Source organism: Coenobita brevimanus, chromosome 108, assembly GCF_032717465.1.
Source record: "Coenobita brevimanus isolate Jiangsu-jjx chromosome 108, ASM3271746v2, whole genome shotgun sequence".
Classification (NCBI taxonomy): Eukaryota; Metazoa; Arthropoda; class Malacostraca; order Decapoda; family Coenobitidae; genus Coenobita; species Coenobita brevimanus.
In genome coordinates this window covers 2,638,971-2,662,519 of record NC_137061.1, presented here as the reverse complement: position 1 = coordinate 2,662,519, position 23,549 = coordinate 2,638,971, and the positions used below count along the sequence as shown (strand labels likewise).

General features: G+C 39.9%; 1 protein-coding gene across 1 annotated transcript; it reads right to left on the bottom strand.

Annotated features, from left to right (window-relative positions):
- Positions 1-1,028: 1,028 nt before the first annotated feature.
- On the bottom strand, positions 1,029-23,549 carry LOC145416933 (uncharacterized). Its single transcript, XM_080285789.1, has 15 exons — positions 23,400-23,549; positions 21,718-21,856; positions 20,633-20,737; positions 19,909-20,075; positions 18,924-19,125; positions 16,004-16,300; positions 14,566-14,801; positions 14,011-14,184; positions 13,149-13,316; positions 11,989-12,099; positions 10,802-10,934; positions 5,647-5,684; positions 4,918-5,035; positions 4,075-4,193; positions 1,029-2,355 (listed from the first exon to the last, which is right to left on the bottom strand). Exons 1-15 carry the CDS (start codon positions 23,538-23,540, stop codon positions 2,245-2,247), a joined length of 2,259 nt encoding a protein of 752 aa, XP_080141915.1. The 5' UTR covers positions 23,541-23,549; the 3' UTR covers positions 1,029-2,244.

Below are 23,549 nucleotides of genomic sequence, written 5' to 3'. Positions count from 1 at the left end.
TTCCATTCCTTTCCTACTTCTCTCTTTTCATTCCTTTCCTCTTCCAATTTTCTTTCATTCCTTTTACTCCTCAATCATTCCTTACTAAATCAAAATAAACTCCAACCTGACACACTCCTATATCATTCTAACAATGTGTCATGAATTTACCAAAGCCAAGAATTGTACAAATGAAAGAATTGCATCCACGAACTCATATAAATTACACCCACACCCACTTATATAAATTACACCCATACCCACATATACAGAAATGCTCCTTATTGAAGTGGCACAACAGTCTCTGCTCAAAATGGACCCAGTTATGATATCTCCCCAATAAAAATGCACTTCCATATGTGGGTACCGTATAAATTTCTCTACAATGTTATAGTATTTTTCTCTTACCTTGTTATGATTTCCCTCCAAATAATTTTCATCTCTTCGTTTTCACACCCTTCATCTTTTTTTTTTTCCTTGCTCCTCTTCCTTCACTTTCCAAACCATCACCAAACTATAGTCTTGTTTATTTTAACATCAATTTTCCTCCATCTTCTTTTTTTCTTGCCTTTCTCCCTCCATCTTTTCTCTTCATCTTCATCTTTATTTTCCTGCCTTCTTCCTCCATGTTCTCTATTTTACTGTTGTCTTTCTCCATCTTCTTTCTCCATTTTCTTTATTGCCCTGTGTTCCTCCATCTTCTTTATTCTCCTGTCTTCTTTCTCCACCTTCTTTATTTTCCTGTCTTCTTCCTCCATCTTTATCTTCATTTCCTTCTTCCTTCACTTCCTTATGGATGCCACCATACTCTTATTTCCTGTTCTTCTTTCTTCACTTCCCAAATCATGCCAATCACATCAGTAACCTACGAAAATTCTTATCAAATTTAGTCCATGCACACTTGCCAGAGATTTTTGTCATCATGCAGTTTACACAGCTCAATAGCATGTCAAGAAAATTCTAAGGCTTTAAATCTCTTCCATAACACTTCTTCATGACTAGCATCATATTCTTATGTTGATTACTTGTTGTAGCTGAGCATTAAAGAGGCAATTTTAGGCCAAGTTAAACCTTCTGTAGTAAATGATGCACCTAGGAATTTTATTCAGGCTAACACCAATTTATTCTTAAATATGGTGAATCGTACTAGTAAGGTGAAAAATCTATCTCACAAACCCCTTGTTAAAAATCTCGACCTAAACACAAGTCATCTGGTTTTAGCCTAGACAAAATACCCAACTGTATCAATAAAGTCAAAAACGTTAAAGCACTCTAAAGGTAATGTTCATCATAAATCAAAGATGCATTCCAGAACAGCAAAAACTGTCCTTGTAACAGGTACTGTAAACTGAAAAAGAAACTGGCAAATTAGTTTTACAGGTAGCAATGGAACTTCAACAGGTAGTTCTTCTGTAAATCACTGACAGCCTTGCAGTGGGAGAAAAAAAAAAGTGGGGAAATGGGAGAAGGATTTATTGTAACTCCTGTTGCTACAGAGAGATGCCTTCATGTGGTGGCACCAAAATGGCAAGGTGTATCCAATGCCTGGTCATACAAATATTCCTCCGTCCCCCTCCTATCCTCCAAAAGAAGGATTGCAGAATGCAGAGGGGCAATTTCAGCCTGCAGTCCACTGTGCTTATATTCAGATGAGCCTGGGGTTGCCACTACTACTGCAACTCCTGCACAAAGCACTCAACTACAATACACTCTCACACTAAGCTGCTTATTTTCTCCCTTCCCCCTCTATTTTTTTTCTTTCCCCCATCAGGTCCACAGTGACTTACAAAACGTTTGCTTATCAGTGTTCCATTACTACCTTTAAAGATGATTTAACAGTTTAACTCAATTTACAGTATCAGCTGTTAGGATTTATATCTCTAGTCTTAAGAGAAGCACCATGAGATGGTTTGGTCATGTGGGGAGAAGGAAGGGTGAGGACTGAGATATACTGTACATGTGAGTCAGGTGAAGGGGGAGAGCAAGGACGGGGTAGAGAGGTATATTAATGAGGGTTGTGACATGGAGGGATGGCAGCCTGATGATGGACATGACAATGTGGAGACAACTTGTTTGTGGCCATCCCCTCCAAAATTAACATATCTCGCTATAAGAAGAGGGGACAGATTGATAAGTAGATAGACACAGATAGAAAAATACTGACATACAGACAAACTGACTGATAGGAAAAGGATGTGATATTAAAGACACGTGTCTAACTAACAATGATAAATGATTACACTTTGGATGCAACTCTTCCACTTCTCACTCTCCTTCCTCTTCTTGTGCCATTTCCTCGTCGTCCCACTTAAAGGCATAGTTCTCCTCCAGTTTCATGTGGTTCTCTCGCTCCTCCAGCTCCTCAGCATTTGCACTCTGGTGTACAAAATGGGAGATATGATTAAAAATATATCATCATTATCACCATCTTATCTCTACTTCCACCCAAATAATTTGCATATCATCCAGACCATTTACCCCACCTAAGGAGAGGACAAAAATGGATCCAGAAACAAGGAAAAAGAATATATGAAAATGGGAGAATGAAAATGGGAGAATTATCACCAAATTATATTCATCATTCATTCAGTCACAATCCAGTACTATATTACCCATGAGGAGCGTAAAAGCCCGGGGCTGGGCAAGTTGGTACTGACATTTAAGACGAGAGTGACCAGCCTCACTCATCCCTGAGAGGCATTACATGAGCAATAAACCCCAACCATCCCTTGGATATAAACCTTCATCGGTTCAATCCGACTGAAGTGCCGTTATTACCCACTAAACCACCAGGTGCCAAAATTTGGTTATGTGGTTACCACCCAGCATAGTAAATGGTTTCCTGGTGTACAGGAAACCATTTGGCTTGTTACTCAGTGTAGAGTCACCCACAGGCAGAAAGAAGAGGAAAGAATGAAGGAAAGAAAGACAGAAGAGGGAGTGTAAAGTCACCCGTAGGCAGAAGGACAAGGAAAGAATGAAGGAAAGACAGAAGAGGATGGAAGGAAAGAAGGATGGAGGAGAGGAAAGGGCAGACAACCGATTGCAGTACTTCATCGAGTGAGTGGATAGTGAGTGTCCCCACCTACCACATTACCAATAAAAAAATTAAATTAATTCCAACACAATATGCAGCAGTATGAGACACCACAAGCAGATATGACTTAGAAAAATGGTAGTAAACGGTACAGTGGAGCCTCTTTTATCCAAAAATCATGGGACTTTCAAAGTTTCGTTTAATCAATTTTTTCGGATAAAAGATACTGTAATAATATGTAGGATACAAGGGAACAGTATTGTACTCCCCCATCAACCATTTCTGGTGACGTCTAGCCCACCACCACCACCAGCACCCCAAGAGCCACTCAACCATCACCAAAACACTTAATACACTGTAGTAACTACGTATGTAACTGCATTTTTGTTAATGTAATAAAACTGTCAACTTAAATAAATCTTCACTCAAATAAACTTCAATAAACCTTCACCAAAACAATTACATAATTCACTGCAAGCATTTCAAACAAATAAAGTCTTAAACCTAATTGTTTTTTCATATTTTCTGTTTCCTTATTCAATCATTTCCACATTATCTCCCACATCATCCAAACAGACTGAGGGGGCTGGCGCAACCAACGTTCGCTCTAGTGACTAGCGGAGCAACCACAAACTAACGCTAGTGGCGCAAAACAAGCCCGCCGTGTTTGAATTTTCGGATAGATTTCAGATTTTTGCGGTTAATCGAAATGAGAATGTTTAGTAAAACTTACAGTTAATGGCATATTACGGTTAAAAGAATTTGGGATAAAAGAGACTCCACTGTATTTAGTTTCTTATGTAAATGTACTGGGTATGAAAATGTTGGCAAATGTGTATATTTATTTCTACTTATGCACTGTACTTAAGAAATTCATTTGTGTAACTGTAAATGTAAACCACCTCAAAATACATATATATATATTCAATGTACAGTCCGAAGCATTTTTTCAAAGTACTGTAAGCAACTTTGTGTGCACCATGTGTGTGCACATGCATAAATGCATGTACACATGTGCATGTATGTGGGTGAGTGAATGCATATAAATTTTTTCTAACCAGAAGATTGACGATCATATTCTGGAAGGCGTGTGTCTCCTCCTGTGACAGCAGTGGGGTGTTGGAATCTTCGTCCTCCAGGGAACTACCCGTCACTATCTTCACCTCAAACTTCCGGCCTGCATAAAAACACATATAAATGTTCCATTCTTAAGATTATTCAGATCTGCAAATGTATATAATAACTCATAGGAAGACTGTACAATGACTGTCGTGTGGTGTCCTATCTGACTTCCCTTCCTCTCCATTGTATCATCTTTCCTACTGTTATCAGCCTCTGTATCTATCGATCTACCTATAATTAGACGTTTTAATCATGCACGGGGTGGCCATGAACAAACTGCCTCCTCTAACATTCTCCAACCATCTTCTCAAAAGTTTCATCCGATTTTCTTTGTACCCTCTTAGCTATCCTCTCAAACATTTTATCATATTCCCAATTGGTTTGCACATTTTCTTTCCAGTCTTTTACCTAACAAACTTCCATATCCTATCCAACACTTTCATATCATCTTCCCTAATATTTTTGCCATTTTTCTATCTTTTCATCTTTCCAACTTCCCTCTTTCACCAAGATTTTATAATTGCTTTCCCATTTTTTTTTTCTTCACATCTCCTTATCTATCTGACTTCCACTTCCTCTTTGACATTTTTTTTCTATCATCTTCCTAAGTGTTTTTACAAATTTTCTATCTATCTACTGCACTTACTGACTTACCTATCATCTCCATCTTTCCCTTTTATCATTTTCTCTAGTTTTGTATATTTTCTCTCTATCCTCCTACTCAATCAACATTCCTGTTCTCACCAACAGTTTTATCAACAACCTCTTCATTACCTTACCTATTTTTTCCAGGCCCAGCTTCTGCAGTCTGTCTTTGATGGTTTGTTCCATTTTTGTTTTCTGTGACTCATCCTCTCCTTTGCTCCCCTTTATTATGCGTAACTGTCGGGTTTCCTCCTACAAGAAAGAGAGACAACGTACAATTAACAAATAAACATGGCTCGAGAAATCACAAACATAGTCAGTCTTCACTGTATGTCAGGGATGTAGGGAAAAAAAAAAACTACAGTAGCTAGCTAGAAAACAAAGGATGATCCAAAATGAAGCTTTGACACACGTTTCAGACTCTTAAGGTGAGGATGGCCAGTCACCATTCCTTGAGTGGTATAATGTAAGCTATTAACCCCAACCACCCTCAACATTTACATCTATAAGGGCAACATTCAGCTAAGTACCTTCATCTAACACATCCACCTCTCTCTCATGACAGTCATCAGACTGACTCTGTCTAATAAGTAATTATGATGTGAATAAGTTTGGAAAGGGGTGCCTATGAGATGGCATCATGTCTCCAGGAGTTTTTATGGTGAGAAAATGAGTGTGTCACCCATTTCACTGGCTACTGTGACAGTTTTCCCACTATCATATTTTTTTTCCCTCCCTAGGTTCCTGGACCCTCACGCACCCTACTTCTAGATGGGAAAAAAATGGATGATGATGACATGAATATGCTTGTTGACGTACTGCAGGAACACAATGCTTTATACATAGGAAAAATTTTTACTCACTTTATCAGAGTCCTTCTTGGGATCTTTAGAACTGCCATCTGTTGGTGAAAAGGACTTATGAATCAATGTGGTACATAAATCAAGAAACTGTATAACTTCATATCACTCAGTCTTTCATTTTCTTAGGTTACAAAATTAACAGAAATGTAAATAATAGTTTAATTACTATTGTAATCCTCGTACTGAGAGGTCTCTCAGTATATTCACCTCGATAAACAAACAACCTATGTAATTATGTTTACAGTTCTTTATACTGATAGCAGGTCAATGCAAGACAGAGAATAAAATATATACATGCTATATGATATACAGAAATACACTTGGAAAACCTCAGTAGTGGATAAGTTAATATCTTATCACCAACTCAAACACAAACCATTATGGCAATGCAGTGTAGTCAATCTGCTTGTCAGTTACTGGTTAAGGTAATTGTAATGCTTCACAATCAATATTCTGTATATATTTACACCCTGCCCAAAATGCAAACTCTCCACACTCATAATTAGAGAAAAATTCATCAAAATATACATAGACCAAATTAACCCCTTGAAGCCAAGTGATGTCCCTTTTAGTTTATCCTTCCTGCTACAGTTCTTTCACCTTAACTTGGCCCGGATTTTTGTTCTTCTGCGGGTTCTTTAACGTAGCTCAGTGGCAGGAAAAAGGAAATACTATGGCTGCACATCCTTTCCATAGCCCTTCTACTGGACTATCATCATATTCTAGTGTTAATATATTAGTACAGCTTAGCAATCAAGACGGGGAGGGGGCAATTTTAGGCCAAGTTAAAGTAAAAAGAGTACGCCTGATGATATTTTTCAGTTTTGGGAAACCTCTCATACTGAAGGGGTTTATGAAGGCTACATCTAACCCCTCCAGTTTGAAACTCTTATAAAAAATATATAAATAAATAAATCGCTTAGTAAAATTAAAACAAAAGACATCCCCTGACTCAATGGGTTAGAAAAGGGAAGAGAAAAAGAAATATCTCCAAGTCTAAAAAATAATCAGTAAGAGATTTTAAACAGTCTGTCCTGTCCCTCAAGTGATTTTCTGCACCACTGATTAAAAAATATTAAGTGATCAAATAGGGATATCACTCCTTTAGTCATACTCAAGCTACAGGGTATTCAACAAACAAGGATGGACACTGGCTTCAAACGTCTCCCACTACCATTAATTCCCTCACTAAGATGACGTGCTTGTTAGGGGGTGTGTTTTCTTGCTACCTCCGTTTTGTTTTGTTTCATTTATGATGGCTCCAACGTGCTTGCACTTGTTGGCCTTGGTTGCCTAATGGGGGCTCTCCACCCTGTTTGATCTCTGGTAGCCTCCCTATTTAGTCCCTTATCTCTGAGGTCACACTCTCGGACACTGTCCCAGGTTTTTTCAGTCTGATACAATACAGTACTGCATATACAGTACAGCCTTTCTATATCATTGCCTGCTACACTCCATGATGTAGGACACATGATGATGAGCTCAACTATTACAGGTATTGTATAAATGACCATAAAAATTTTGTTGGCTGCTCACACCCTAAGTTAAGAAAAAACAACCATTAAAGATAACCTTCATTTAAGGTAGAATTCCTAAATTGTGCTATCCTAAATGGCAGATTCACAATATGCAGCAACAGTTTGCAACATCAGTAAATCACAAAAATTACATGAAATTTGCAGATGCAGCCTCGAAAGTGAAAGTTTTCCGATGCCTCGTGTAATATGTGCCACCATTACCTAAGTCCACGTGTCTAGTCGGCCGTTAATTACTAAACCAATCATAATCAAGCATACCACTTCCTCTATACTAATCACAGCACTTCCCTCCCACACCAAGCATGAAGGGTGCGAGCACGTGAGCCCCGACATCCGCCAAGCTCAGTGCACTGTCTTCTTTCTGTTCACAGCATGTGGTTCTGGTGTGGTGGACGAGGATTTTTTTTTTTCCCCATATGCTGCCTCTACCTGCCCACTGCTACCATGGGCAATAGCAACCTCCTAAGCTTACAACTTCTTTGAGGACAGGGAAGAAGCCAACATTAACTTACACCCAAAAGTTTGATGTAATAAGGAGGATTAAAGGCAGTGAGAAAAAAGCCAGAGTTGCCCATCATTACCGACTCACCAAGGACGATCTCCCAAACTGGCCGTGCTGTTTACCAACCACCAGTCCGACTGGATGTGTCAGTGTATTACATAATCTAAATCCTTATTTATTGCTTTCAGAGGTATGTTTAAAAAATTGCCCAGTTGCTGTGGTAATCCAGGAATAGTAACCTGTGAAAGACTCACATCAATAGAAAATATGCCTAGCCCCGGGCTCCTACGCTCCTCGTGGGCCAACGTAGGATTAGATGATGGATGGATGGCCAAGCCCATATGCTAAAGAATTATTGTAAGCTCAACAAATTGACGACTCTTACGACGACGCGGAGGCAGCTGAGGGTGATGATGACACCACTTCCATTGCCTCCACACTGGACTTTCAGGGGTTCCTGAAGGAGACTGATGAGGAGGAAGCAGCATGGAGGCAGCAGCATGATGCAGCAGCACACTCACCTCATGCTAAGAGGCAGTAGTCTGCCTCAAGCCTCGGAACCCCTCCCCCCCTCCCCCATCCATTCAAGCAGTGTCGTCAGTCTAAGTCATATAAGATACATACAATATTGTTCATTTAAATTAAATATGCTTTACTAATTTCTCTTCCAGGTTGTTAGAGTTCGCTGGTGAACAGTCTGATGTAGGTTTGGGGGTAAGGGGAGCAAGTTTTCCAAAATGACAGACTCATAAGTAATTTTCCCCATGAGATTAGTTTATTTCTAACTAGCGGCATTCTTAAACTGCGGTGTGTGCTCAGTCTCATAAAAGCGTGATTTAGGAGATTCTGCTGTACTACTGCAACATGAAACGGATTTGCATGTTTTGGCCCACTCAACTGTGCAGACTTTGGTTAATTTATCATTTTTTTTTTTTCTGGCTCTCTGAACCCTACCTCACTGCATCCTAGGCTGAAAAAAAAAAAAAAAAAAAAAAAAAAAAGTCTGGATGATTAAATAAGATCATCCCAGGGTAGCAAGAAAAACAGTTTAATACCCAACATCAGAGTCAAGTGGTTACCTTAGGTCAACACTCCAGGAAAAAGAGAGGGAACCATATTCTCAAAGCTTAGGAGGCTTCTAACACCTCTTCCTTATCAATGTATTTGCACATTAAACCTGAATACTGTCTTGTGTGTTAGTCAGAAACACTAGGCTATTTTTTTTTTTTTTTTTTTTTTTTTTATGCGAGGAAGAAGGAACCAAAGGCCATGAGCCCGCAGTAACAGTTCCCTCCAAGAGAAAAACAAAATACAATATTGTGGGTTGGTAAGTAAAAAGAGTACCCAGGGTGACACCTAAGGGAGATAACTGTGATAACCTGGATGATGCAGTGGCCTTGTGTCCCAGAATAGTGAGTGAACAACCTGCTGCAGACTCAAAGGCCAAGTTGCGGAAATAAGTAACATGACTTAAAACAACCGCCTCACGGCATCTGCCCCCACTTTTACCTTCACCTTTCTGTGACTGCATACATGAAACAGAAGACAATATTAACATGTCTTGACTTAAAATTGCCCTGAATTGTCCATTTAAAAAAGAAAGAAAGAAAGAAAAAAAAAAAAAAGGCATGATTTATTATTTTTTGTTTTTTTAAGAAGACAGTTCTGGCCCAACCAGGGCCTTCAAGTATGAAGAAAGTCACAACTGAAGAGGGTTTAAATAAAGCCAGAACTCTTGTCTTCCTAATAAACATTTCCACATGGGGTATAATTTTTCCGATAATGACATGCTATATGCAGAAACAAACTGGTATAAAAGTGGTGCTAGGGAGCCTTCTTAACTGCTGAGAATATGGAATAAGGAGTCTCCCCCCATCTACTGCAAGCAATGGAAGTGCAAAGGAAATGGCACTCAGGTTCCAGCTCTCCCCTGTACCTATGTTTGAACGTGGGAGTTTGCGACGGCTGTGCTTGGCGCGTTTGTTGCGGTGAGAGGAGGAGGGAGAAAGAGCAGAAGGGGAGAGAGAAGAATCGGAGATGGTAGATGTGGACTGGGATGAGAAGGGGTATGATTTTGATGATGATGAGACATGGAAGGATGGTTGTGAAGATGGTGAAGAATGAGAACCAGATGGTGGTGATGATGATGAAGATGATGACGATGATACTTTGGAATTAGATAGTGAAGATGGGGAAGAATAAGAACCAGATGAAGAGGAGAATGAAAACGATGATGATGATGATGAAAATGATGAGAGGGAATGTTTTCTGGATGATGCATGAGAAAGTGATGATGAAGAGGGGCATTGTGAAAATGAGGAAGACTTATTGGGCATGAATAATGAATAAACATGAGCATATAATGAGGGACATGAGGAAGAGGAGGATGAAAGAGAATGTTTTACTGAAGAAGAGGGACATTGTAGAAGTGAAGAAGATTTATTGGGCATGAATAATGAATAAACATATGCATAAGCTGAGGTACAAGATGAAGAGGAAGCACGATAATTTGATAAAGACTCTGCAGCAGTGTCTAAAGAGGAAGAGGAAGGAGAACTAGACAAAATGGTGGAGGCTGAAGATGTGGAAAGTGAAGAATCATAAGAGGGAAGTGAATCTGATGGTGGAGTGGTATGTAAGGAAGAGGAAAATAAGTTAGATGGAGGAGAGGAATCTGTCGGAGGAGAGTCTTGAGATGAAGATGGTGAGGGAGAGGAATCTGACATAGATGTTGGGGAAGAATCACCAAAAGTAGAAGATGAGTCAGAGGGAGCGTCTTTAGATAAGGAGGGAGAGGGAGATGAGTCTGATAAAGAGGAAGAAAATGAAGACTCACCAGAAGTAGAAGCATCTGGTGAGAATGGGGAAGGTGAAGATGGCAATGCTGGTGAAGATGTAGAATGAGAAGAACGTAAAGAAGAGGAAGGAGAAGAGGAGGACGATGACGAGGACAAATCAGAGGAGGAAGAAGAGGAAGAAGCTGAGGTAGACAAAGATGCACCAGACGAAGCAGACTTGGCTATATACGAGGAAGAATCAAGTGAAGAAGAAGAGGACATTCTCGAGGGGTTGAGCTGTCCCCTGCGAATCGTATGGGGTTTCTTCTGGGGAGTACCTGAGTCCCTGGGGGTGGGGTCCTGGGAGGAGGGTGTACCTTCTATAGGGTCCTCTCCCTCACCCCCCTCAACACCAATCTCTTCCTCCTGAGTGTCCAGGAATTCTTTCAATGTTTCGATCTTGTGCTTGGCCTGGGAAATTGAAAATGAAACATTAGAAATTACTGCTTATTATTACTTCATTATGTGAGAAACGTAATGATGATGATTATGATGATGATGATGATAATAAACTGCAACAGAAAATTGCACAAAACCATTATCAAGCATGACTAAGGGATGAAAACCAATGGAGCAGGTACCGTACTGTTCATCATTCATTCATCATCCAATCCTATGTTGCCCAATAAGGAGCGTAGGAGCCCGAGGCTAGGCAAGTCGGTCTTGACATTTAAGATGAGAGTGACCAGCCTCACTCACCCCTGAGTGACTTTTATTACAGCATATAAATTTCAAATTACAGTATACAGAAATGGTTACTTATGAAAAAAAGCTCACAAAGCACTTAGCCATTACAATTCATAAGAAATATGTGGACAAAGTTACAGTGGCTGCCAAGAATATGTCTGTGGTATTTATGATATGGTTGATGCTGTAGAAAGATCTTTAATCACAGGGGCAGGGGACAGGATGACATGGAAGCAATTTGCTTGTGGCCACCCCTTATGGCATTAAGGTGTCTGGCTATAGACATATAGATAGACCAATATAACCAAATAGCTCTGGTGCTCATTTATAAGAAAGCCCCTCAACTCCCTCCCTATCCCCCAAAAGTAGGATGGTGGATTGTGAAAGAGAGAGAGAAGAAAAAAGTGATGGAGGGGTGGGGGAGGCAGTTTCAGTCTGTAATCCACTGCAATCACATCCAAATCAACGTGGGATCACAACAGCAACAATACGATATGAGGTAGTTAATAATACACTGCATACATTCCACACAGAAATCAGCGTTTTCTCCTGGACAACAGTAAGGACATACTATGCAATAAATATACAAATAAATAAATAATCTGCTGCAGAAGAGTTGCCACAAACTCTTTGATGCAGAGTCCAGGCATCTCAAAATGAACCAATCTTGAATTTGACTCTCTGTTATCTTGTTATGTTTTCTAGGAAGGAATAATTTGCGGGCTTCTGGCTTTGGTTCCTTCATCTTTACATTATTACACACAGACACACTACTCACGGAAGTTAGTGTCTTCTCTGTCTCTTCCAGCGCGGCCACAAGAGCAGTCAGTGCCTCGTCCATCTCTTCATCATTGGCCTCACCATCATCACCTCCCCCCAGCACATCATCCTGGAATAGCACACACATTTCAGAAAAATAGAAAACTGAAGTAAAGCATCATCACCATCATCATCATCATTGTCATCGTCACTGTCACCATCATCATTGTAACTATTTATCTTCTTTAACTGAAGTAAAACATTATCATCATCCCCGTTCTCATTCTAAGTATTTATCACCACCATCACATGAAGTGAAACATAATCACCATTTTCATTCCAATCATCGTCATCATTCTCTGTTCATCATCATAATCATAACCTTTCTTCCCACCTAAGGATGGGGTAAGGTAGTATCAGGAAGAAGGAAAGAGAACCATTAAGGTAGGTGAACTATCTAAGGCATGCCCAGTGAAATGGATCATATAATCATCTACACATCAACCAAGCAACAGAAATCCAGGCTACATATCAAAGGTCTAACATTTTTTTCTTTTTTAGAACAAGAGAATACTGAATTAAAGCTCTTTGGATAGTTGTGGTAGTACTGGTAAAATGACACTGCAGAATATACAGTAAGAGTTGGTAATAAAGCACTGAAGCGATAGCCACACTGTAGTCCAACTTACAATTACCTTACTGAGTATGGACACTTGTGTAGGATGAATGTCTGGTTGGAACTTTGTAAAGGATACTGTTTGGTTGTAGGCTCTGGATGGACATAGCGGTAGCAGTGAAATGACAACACCAAGTAAAATTAGGGGTTGATACTAAAGAGAAGAAATGGACAAACTGTGGTCTCATCATATGGCCTCACATTTCTATAAGATGGATAATTTCTGTGGGATGACTATCAGGTTGCAGGTTTACTAGGAGATGGTATAGGTTGTGTGTTGTAGGCAGGCATGGTGGTAGAGAGGACACTACAAAATATAACAAGATGGTACTGTGAGAATTTATGTACACACAGTAGTCTAGTTATGTTTCTCTGGGTCTATGGGATGACTGTCAGGTGGTAGTCAGTGATGAATGTTATCTGCCTGTAAGTTCTGAGTGGCGGTGATGATATTAAAGACACTACAAAATAAAACTCAAGGGCCACCAAACACCAGATCAAACCTTGCTCGATAACTTTTTGGTCCTTTCCTTCACCTTATCCAGGTCCTTCATATGGACTTCTTTGATCTTCTCCAGCATCTTCTTCAGCTCTCCAAATTCATCGAGGCTTTCTTCAGTTCCTTCTGTCTCACCTTCTCCTTGTACTCCATCCTTACCAGCACCAGCTTCCTGCAGGTTGAAAGGATTATATTTATCATCACTACCATTATCACCAATGTCATCATCATTACCATGTCATCATTACCTCATTGTATCGTCTGTAAAGGTTCAACATGCTTGCATGCATTGGCCTTGGCCACCTAGTGGCAGCTCTCCACACTGCTCGATCTCTAGCTGTCTCCCTATTCAGTCCCTTATCCCTGAGGTCACACTCTATGACCACGTCTCAGGTCTTTTTTTATCTGCCTCTCGCAACCCTACCCCCGATATTCATGCTTCCCATTTTCCGCACCCAACTGTCATCCTCCATCCTCTCCACATGCCCAAACCATCTCGAGCTAAACCTCCTCATCACAACACCAATATACTTCAGTTCCAAATAAAAAAGCAGTGACAGTTGTTGAGTGACAGGGTGATTCAGTGTGTGATATAGGCTATGAGGAATTTGAGAGATACTTGAGCTGGTGGAAGATTCTGACTGCTTCAGCAAAAAAAAAAAAAAAAAAAAAAAAAAAAAAAAGCAAGAGCTATGGACGTCTTGATATGAAGGAGAGCTGAAGATAAGACTGCAAGGGGTGAGCATAAGGGTGTGTTTGTGCCTACATTGTTTACAGCCTCTATAAGTGCTCGGAAGTAGCAGGCAAAAATTACAGTAGGACTCATTCTAGTGAAGGAGTTAAAAAAAAATGCCAATCAAGCTGACCTGGTTTGGGAACATGTTGCCAAGGTGTCGCAGCTGCTTGTGTAGCTTAGAGAAGTGGTCGCGGTGGGTAGACTTAGAGCCCTGTCGCCCTTCACCCGTCTTCACCAACTCCTCCTCATCTTCATCTCCATCATCTTCCAGTTCATCCTCGTCTCTCAGGTAAGGATCGCCAGGCTGCAGGAGAGAGAGATAGGCTGTGACGCGGTTGATATTAATGCGTGCTCTCCCCCTCTACCTCATCTCCAGCGACGTGTCTGCTCTCCTCACATAAGGTACAGCACAATAAATAAAAAAGTCCTGTATTGACCTAATTTATTTTTTATAACCATATTAATGCTTTTAGGTTTAAATGGGGGGGGAATAAAAAAATCTTGCACCACAAGGGTGGAAAAAGTGGACTTTGGGCAGGGGTATGGAAGGAAAAAGGAGTTTTCAAGAGTCCCTCTAACGCGATAGGCTATTTGCCTAACGCGAGGTTGGTGCGGAAGCATATGCCCGCGTTAGTGAAGGAACACCTGTATAATAAATAAAAATACAATACAATAATCAGATAACCTGCTGGCCGGGAGTGTTAACAGCATGAGCCTGTGAGACATCCAGCAAACGTAGCAGCTCTCCCGCCTCCATGTTGGTCAGAAGCTCCCCAGCCGCACCACCAGGTCCCCCAATGCCGCCGTGTCCTGTCCCGCTCTGTCCTGCACTGCTAGACTCTGCACTGGCAACTTCCCCATCCTCATCAGTGGCAGTAGGGGTGTCCAGCGTGGATGCGTCGTCATCTTCATCTTTTTCGTCTGTGGGATATTGATATAGACTTATGTGACACTGCAAACATAAAAAAAACTCTCACAATTCTTCATTCTCTTCCATTCTCTCTCTCTCTCTCTCTCATAATTTTATATTCTTCTCTTCCACACCCCCATCTCTCTTTTTAAACCTGGCTCTGTAAATGGCTATTGTATTTAGGAATAAAGACCTTCTATGAAGGGAGTTCAAAATAAAATCAATTAACCCCTTCAACCAGAGGATGTCTTTTATATATTCTGGGTATTGCCAGATTAATGTACTCAGGAAATATGTCCTCAGCCTGAAAGTGTTATAATACTCAATTGCTAAAACATTTTCTACAAAGGGAAATCCAAACCTGCATCTTACAAAGTGCTTCCATCACTTGACTAATTCCAGAAACACAATGTGTGAGAATGAGAGGTACAGAAGGTTATGATGGTAAGAACTGACATGGCAATGAGTTGGTTGGAAGAGGTATGTTTGGCGAAGCATATGGCAAGGGTTTGGTGAACGCACGCATGCATGCAAACACAGACACACTTTTCTTCAATTTGACAGTCAATGAACTGACTCTGTCTAATTGGCGAAGCATATGGCAAGGGTTTGGTGCACGCACGCACACATGCAAACACAGACACACTTTTCTTCAATTTGACAGTCAATGAACTGACTCTGTCTAACTGGTGTATTTAATATAACATTAAAAGAAAAAAAAAAAGTACAAATTGCAAGTCTTTTGAGTGGAGCCAGGATTCTGAATACTTGAATGATGTGTGGATAACTGTGAGGCCCATTTCACTGGCCAAGCCACTGATTTTTCTCCTACCACTATACTTTCTCTTTCCTTGTTTCTGGATCGCATCCAACTCCATCCTTAGATGGGAAAAAAATATCATGATGTTAGCTATAATAACCTGACTCCCTTATCCCTTAACCTTTTAAATGTAAATCACTCTCCCTACTTTGCAAATACTGTATTTCATATATTTTACTATTCCTCTGGTGCTGAAGAGGGATGACTTCTCGCAATGGCATTAATATAACTGGTCAGCTCTGCTGCCCAGTTATACAAACACCCCTCAACTCTTCCTAGCCTCCAAAAGAGGACCGTGGTTTGAAGAAAGAGAACAATTTCAGCCTGCAGACTGCCAGGTTCACATTCAGATGTGCCTGGGGTTGCAACTACTACTACTTTCATTACACCCACCTGTTTCCTCCAAAGTAATCTTTGTCTCCACTTCCATTACATCAGTGTGTTCCACCTCTCCACCTTGCCCTCCCTTCCCACCACCCTGTTTCTTCACGGGGGAGAGTCGGAAGATCTTGATGTTCATTTTCATGTCGTCTTTCTCCCCTTCCCTACCTTCCTCTGGGACAGGAATGGGCTGAAGGATGTTTGATGATTGTTTCTTCCTGCTAACTCCTTCTCCCTCGGCCTCCTTCAGTAATTCAGCATTCTTCTCCAGCCACTTTTTCTTCTGCTGCTCCTCTTCCTTTTGTTTCTCTGTGAAAATTGCATAAATTACCATCATCATCATCCAGACCACTTTTCCCACCTAAAGATTGGGTTAGTCAAGGTCCAAGAAGCAAGAAAAATCCGACAGAAGGATAAAGGGCAAAAGTTTGCATAATAGGCCACACTCTCATTCACTCACCCTTCAAACCCACATAATCATGAATCTACCTCACACAAAATATCATCATAATCATCCTAACCTTTATTTCTTTGCTATATTGGGAACACAGCCATACTAATCACATAAAATATCATCATCCTGACCTTTCTTCCCACCTGAGTTAGAGGTGAGGTAGGGTCCAGGAAACAAAGAAAGAGAAAATACAAAAGAAAGGAGAACAAAAGAGTATGCCTGGTGAAATGGGTCTAAAACTCATTCACATATAACTCAAGCACTTGGAATCCTGGCTCCACTTCACAGGCTTAACAATCATCTAACCTATCCATTTATTTATTAATACTTTTTGTGTGTAATTTTCTTCACAGATGCCCTTCACATACACAGGCCATTCAATTCATACAAAAAGGGGGGAGGGGAGGGGGCTGCCAAACCTCTGTTGTGTGCTCCTCTGTACAAAATTCATCCAACCTACTCAGTCTTTCAGTTCCCTTGCCTCAGCAACTTATGTACCTCACTTTCTTACACACACATTAACCAAAGCTATTCATTCACCTTCTTCTTGGCCTACTACACCTCCTCCCACCTTTAAACTCACTCACATACTCCTTTCATTACCCCATCTACAGTATATCCATCATTTCTCAAAAGACTTCTGTACTCAGTATCTTTAAAAAATCATATCACTTCTTATCCTATCCATTCCACAGACATCACACACCTATCTGTTCTACACACTCCATACACATTCCTCAATAACCCCTTTTCCACAGCTCTTATTCTTGGCTCTCACTCTCATGCTTTTAAGAAGTGAATATGAAACCTTTATCCAGATATGTAACTGACTCTTAATAGGAACAAAAGAAAGAAATTTATGAAGTACAGAGAACCTGCATGCTTTTAAAAACTTAATACTGTGATACCTTAAACTAGACTCTGACTGCCTGTAAGGATGAAAAATACTGGAACAATATGCAAAACTTAAAAGATTAGTGAACATACCTGCAATGGAAAGTTCTGGGGTGCATGAAAAAATGAGTAACGTACTTATTAAACAGTGACTTCAAGAGAACGGTGCACAATGAACATATATAACTAAACTTAAGTGAAATTATACCTGTGAGTATATAACAGTCTTACCTCTCTTTAAATCTCCCAACTCGAGTCTCTCTCCACCTCACCAATCTTAGACTATGTTCATCCACCTCATCACCAATAAGAAGAGAATCAATATTCATCTACTCTTAATACCCGCATATTACCAGTACATTAGCGCACTAAATTGTATCTACTTTTACATGTCTGACAAATAAAATCACTGTTTCATAAATGTTCACAGATACAGCTAACCTCTTTACTACGACGATAAAATTTTGTAGTTTATTACTGATGTTACCTGATGGTTTACTGAGCTTAGAAGAGCCCCTGAATAGTGGCAAGGTTAGTGAAGGCTATGTCTAACCTCTCCAGTTCATAATCTATCTCCTTCTGTAACAGTCCTATCCTTATATCTCTCTTTCTGTAACAGTCCTATCCTTATATCGCTCCTTCTGTAACAGTCCTATCCTTATATCTCTCCTTCTGTAACAGTCTTAGCCTTATCTTTCTCCTTCTGAAGCAATCCTATCCTATAATGATAATCTGGATACACTTCGGAACCTATCATACAGCAAACTTGCTCTATCATTACATATAGCAATCAATGATAACAATGGCATACACAGAATACAATGATAACCACCACCACTAAAATCAGCCATCACCTTCTGCACTCCAGACATCCACCTCAAACACACCCCTCCCACGCCAACAAACTATCAACTCATCTTAGATACAGTCCATCCATCCGTTATCCAATTCTTTACGGCCCCATAATGAACAAGGCTCAGAGCTAACTTAACCCAGATATTTAAGGTAAGTGTAATCAACTGCTTGCAACCCATACAATCACTTGGTATCCTTTTACTGGTTATGTGGTTACCAAAGAAAGGATTATTTGGTATCCCTTCAATGGTTATGTGGTTACCAAAGAAAGATCCCAACATTCCTAGACCCACACTGGATAAAAATATGACTTTTTCTTAACACAAAAAACATCACTGTAAAGATTATCAATGCACTGAAAACTCACTACCACCATTTCTGGGGAGGGGAGTTTAAGTGAAAATATTTTACAAACAATTCACATCCATGACACTGAACTATCTGACCTCTGACATCAGTGGCTCATACAGAAACCTTCTAAAAAATGCAAAACACTTAACGTTTTCACTATGATGACATGTATTTTATCTTGTTACTACCACATCACTTAAGCAACAGAAGGGAATACCCCTCTTTGTGAATGAATTTGAAACAGCAATCCATTTTGTTATGAAAGGTCTCAAGATTCACTGAAGAAGATCACTTAACCACAAAGACGGTGTGTTAACAATACTCCTATGGTGATGAGAATAGGGGCAGAAACAATAATGCCATGAAGTATATACACACTGTGATGCAAGGCAAGATAGCGTAGATGTTGTGCTGGTGTGAGGGCCGGGGCACAAGTGATGGGGTGTGGTGTGGCAGCAGGGTGGAGACGCAGGTAAGGGTGGTGACACACACGAGTGGTTGCCACGGTAACAATGTACCGGCACGACTCAGGCTCATCCACACGCTGCAAGTAGTCGCCTACGCCATCCTCGCAGTGGAACTGGAAAACATTGACACAGACTGTAAAGTGCACAAAGAATCTAGGAAACATATTATGAGCTTAAGAATTCTCTCTCTCTTTTTTTTTTTTTTTAAGCAAATATTATTTTGTGCTTCAATTTCTTTTAGGATCACAGACTGCAAAAATAATGTACACAAGATACTGATGCGGCCTATGGAGAAATAAACTGGTCACGAGGAGATGCTAAACAGACTCCGTAATTGATAAGAATATGCACCAAGCTGTGCCTTAAGTGTAACAGTTCAAGTCCTAGAGGTATCACAAGGTTTTTCTATCTTGTAAAATGCTGCTGGAGACATAGAGCATCTCCTACCTTTGGCTATGTGCTCTGGACCACCGTAGTCTAGTCTCACTGCCCTATATCCTGAAGGGTGTTATACAGAACTGATAATTTTTATCATTTTACAAAGTATATCTATGGCAAGTGAAGATCTGCAACTATGATAGGCAGTCCACAGGAGGGAGAATATTATAAAAATAAGCTGGTTTGTTAATCTAGTATATGTACATCAACCACTGCAAGAGCTTATATATTAAGACTGCATGCAAAAAATGGAGAACACAAAAACAATTAATGAATAACACATCAAGTTCAATTTTATCTGGCTACATCAAGGTCTATAGCTGTCTTCTGTGGGGCAAGCAACTGGTTACTCTTGCCTTAAATACCTTGACTGAGCAACCTAGCCCTGAGCCCCTACCCTCTTGATAGAGTAACAAAGGGCTGCATGATGGATGGGTGGATTTAATACTAGTGCTCACCCTGACTTCAGTGCGTCGAGGCTCCCCAGTGAGGTCACACTTGGTGCCGTTCACGTAAAACTGACTGTGGAATCGCTGTAGTCGGTTCTTTGTCTCGGAACTGTTGCGCCAGTTGTACTCGCTCTCATACTTCCCAAGGATGATGATTGCACCAGAGGCTTTGTTGTCTGTGGAAAACATAAATATCAGCAAGGAGATAAAAAAAAAAAAATATAAGTACCGTAAAACAAAGGGCACCATGGCGAAACCTATACAGGTACAGTACTATCATTTGTTGTTTTATCACTCTGAACAAATGTAATAATAATCATTACCAACCTGAGGCTAGTATGTCTGTGTCACTTATTACGAAGCTCACTACAAGACCGAACCTTCCACAATGAAGAGCAATGGCCATGATTAATCCTTCCTAAAGATGTCCAACAACAAAAGAGTGTTTGTAGTCAGAGTGGTACATGTGAAACTTGACAATTTATAGTGGTTATGTTTGTGTGTGTTAGAATCTGAACAAATCAACCAAATGAAGTGATGGGATGTAAACATGAGTTAGCATAGAAGAATCTGCCATGACAAGGGTTTCAAACCTAAACTATGCGACCATGTTACAATTTGCTACACGACAAGGGCTTCACCCATCTCTCTCTACTTTGACCCGTTGGCCAGCAAATTAGCAAATATAACTGTATATACTAGTAGCAAGAATAAAAGTTAAAGATATTCCTACCTTCCAAGTGGTACTGCTTGATGACAGAACCGTAGCAAAACTCATACGTCCACCAATCCACTGTCTTGATCAAACACGGGGCTGTCTCCATCGGCTTCAACAGCACTGCAGAGAAAGACAGATGTGAAAGAGTAAAACAAACAAACACAGCATCATGTCTGTGAACAGAAGGTTATGCAATCTTTCACACTATCATGTATCTCTCATGCCACTTCCTGCACAACATAATGCGAATGTGCATTTTTTACAAGCCTATCTATCTACTGCTCGTTACTGCATCCTGTGAGGGGTGGTCTTAGCAAATGGACATCCAAGTGTTTCTGTCCGAACTCAGTAACAACCTGTCTTTCCAAAACACACCACCAATCTCCCTTATAAACTCTTGCAACTTCTCTCTCCATCTGTCTCCCCCTCCTATCCATCTCACTCTCATCAGCTCTTCATGCTAGTCTCTCACTCTTTATATTTTAGAAATCCCTCAATATAATAATGAGAAACAATAATATCATAATACAAAAAATCATAAAAATCAACATTTCCATGATTACATCAGCTCTGCAACTAAACAGCAATTAAAACAACTGAATACAACACGGACCCCACAGTGACCTTCAGTGGGGATACCAACTGCAAGCTAGATGCTGTAAAGTGAGGGAAAGACAGGAAGGGGCATATGTTATTTGGTGAATTTCGTTAATGTTTCGCACTATACACAGCCTATTTTTAAAGGGAATGTCATGAAGATGAGTTGGTCCAAAACATCAGAGATGTTGTTGGCTTAAGTTTTCCCTGTCCTTCCCTCCCATCCATATTATCCATTCATCTGTTTTATCACAACAAATCAATAACTAAATGTTGTTGCTGCTGTTGTGGTCCCAGGCTCATCTGAATGTGAAACCAGTAAACTCCAGACTGAAGCTGCAGCACATATGTGACATGAGGACAAAGTAGTCTGGAGGCAAATTCTGTCAAAGATATCCACTGTCAGGGGTTCCTGGGAGGAATTAAGGAGTCACAGATGATGATCATGTACAGTATCAGATATAAGTGCCAGCAGAGCAGCAACTACAGTACAATATACCCACCCGAGATGTCCACCAGCTGGTCTAAAATATCATCATCCCGCTTGGTGTCGGTGTCAATGGGTGGCGGAATGTTTGGCAGGGAGCAGTGGTATTCCTGACCAAACTTGTTTACTATCGTCATCACCTCACCTTCCACTGCCTGAAAAAATGAAAATAACCAATGCTCATACAACCTGGATCTGATGCATGGCTAAAGACTTCCACTATAATTTGGAATAAAATTACCATCTCTTCATCCCAATTACTGGGCTGAAACAAGTGATTAAGAAATAAGAGATTAACACTTGAACATGATGGTAAGCCACGAAAAAGTTGTCAAAGATGTAGAACCACAGTATTATTCTATCACTGAATTGTAAGAAGATTTTAACACTTGAATATCAATTAACACTCAAATATCAATTAGTCATAGTGTTAAGGAAAATGTAATCATAATACTGTCTTACTCTACCACTGAGCCATAACAAGACACCCGGTACTACTAAAATAAGAAGTGTCAATGAAAGGCTCCACAGCTATATTATGGTACTGTCTTGCCACTGAGCTACAGATGGTAAGTTGGTAATGGATGAAAATTCCCTCTTAGTTTGGCCTCATAAACTTTACGAAGACACGTATTTTATATATTTACTACACGCAACTGAAAAAATATTATAAGTAAATGAGAAATCAACAGGTTACGTGTATATTCCCTGCATTTTATTTGCTTGAAATTACTGTATTTAATCTTAATCCTTACAGGCATTTTTGAATATTCTGTCATTCTTTCCACTCTCTTATTGCATTCCAGTACCTTGTAATAAGCATACTAGCATATTGGTAATACTTCTGCCCTTATTCTCATCCACTCTGAATATTCCCTAAAACCTCTTTGTCAGCAATTTTTTTTTTTTTTTATAACATGACTGGTTAATATCCATCTGTGTGTTATACAAGGAAACTATGGCAAAATTGGAAAGATTTATATAATGCAAAAGATGACACTAATGCAGAAAAAGCAGAGTAAATTGCTTCCAAAAAGATGTTGGAGGGATTTCTCAACATACGAAAATACAGGCCTTAGACACCACTTAAATAATGATGGATCATCCTAAAATCTGTAGTATTGCATTATGATGATTCTATACACACTACTCACTGTAATATGAGTTTTATGTCAATATTAAAGTTATGCTTATAGTGCCACCGACAACAACGGTATGCTTTTTTTTTTTTTTGACATACACAGAGTGGTGGAGATTTTATTACTACCGTATACCAATTTATCTAATCCAATACACACCTAACCATGGTTGGAAATTTCACTACGATGATCCAATTTTATATCTTTTTCCTGCCATCTCCATCATTAAGAATAAACAGCTTTTCAGACTAAAGGGGATGGATATTACCTTCACCTTCGCTATGGGCACTCCTAAGCAAAATAAAATTGTCAAAATAATAATAATAATAAATGAAAAAACAAATACATAGCCTACAGGTGGAGTAAGACTAGGAAACAAAATTATATTGAAAAACTGAATGAAGAGAAATAAAACAAATCTTCTTCTGGTGTCATTCTTAGTAATGGTCTGTCAAAAAGCTGCTTAGAATAATTAACAAGGCTTCTTATTTGTACATTTTGTAATATTGGCTTAGGCTTAACGTGACGTAGCACTTACTGAAGCAAAGAAGTAGCTTACCTGTCCCTTCACCACAGGCTTATTAAGTATATCTACGGCATAATGGATGGAATTGATCTCGTCCACGTTAAGAATAGTGTTGAGAGAGGCTGCCAGAGATAGAAGACAGGTAAACAGGACAAAGCCAGCAGACACAAGCATTTTGCTGCC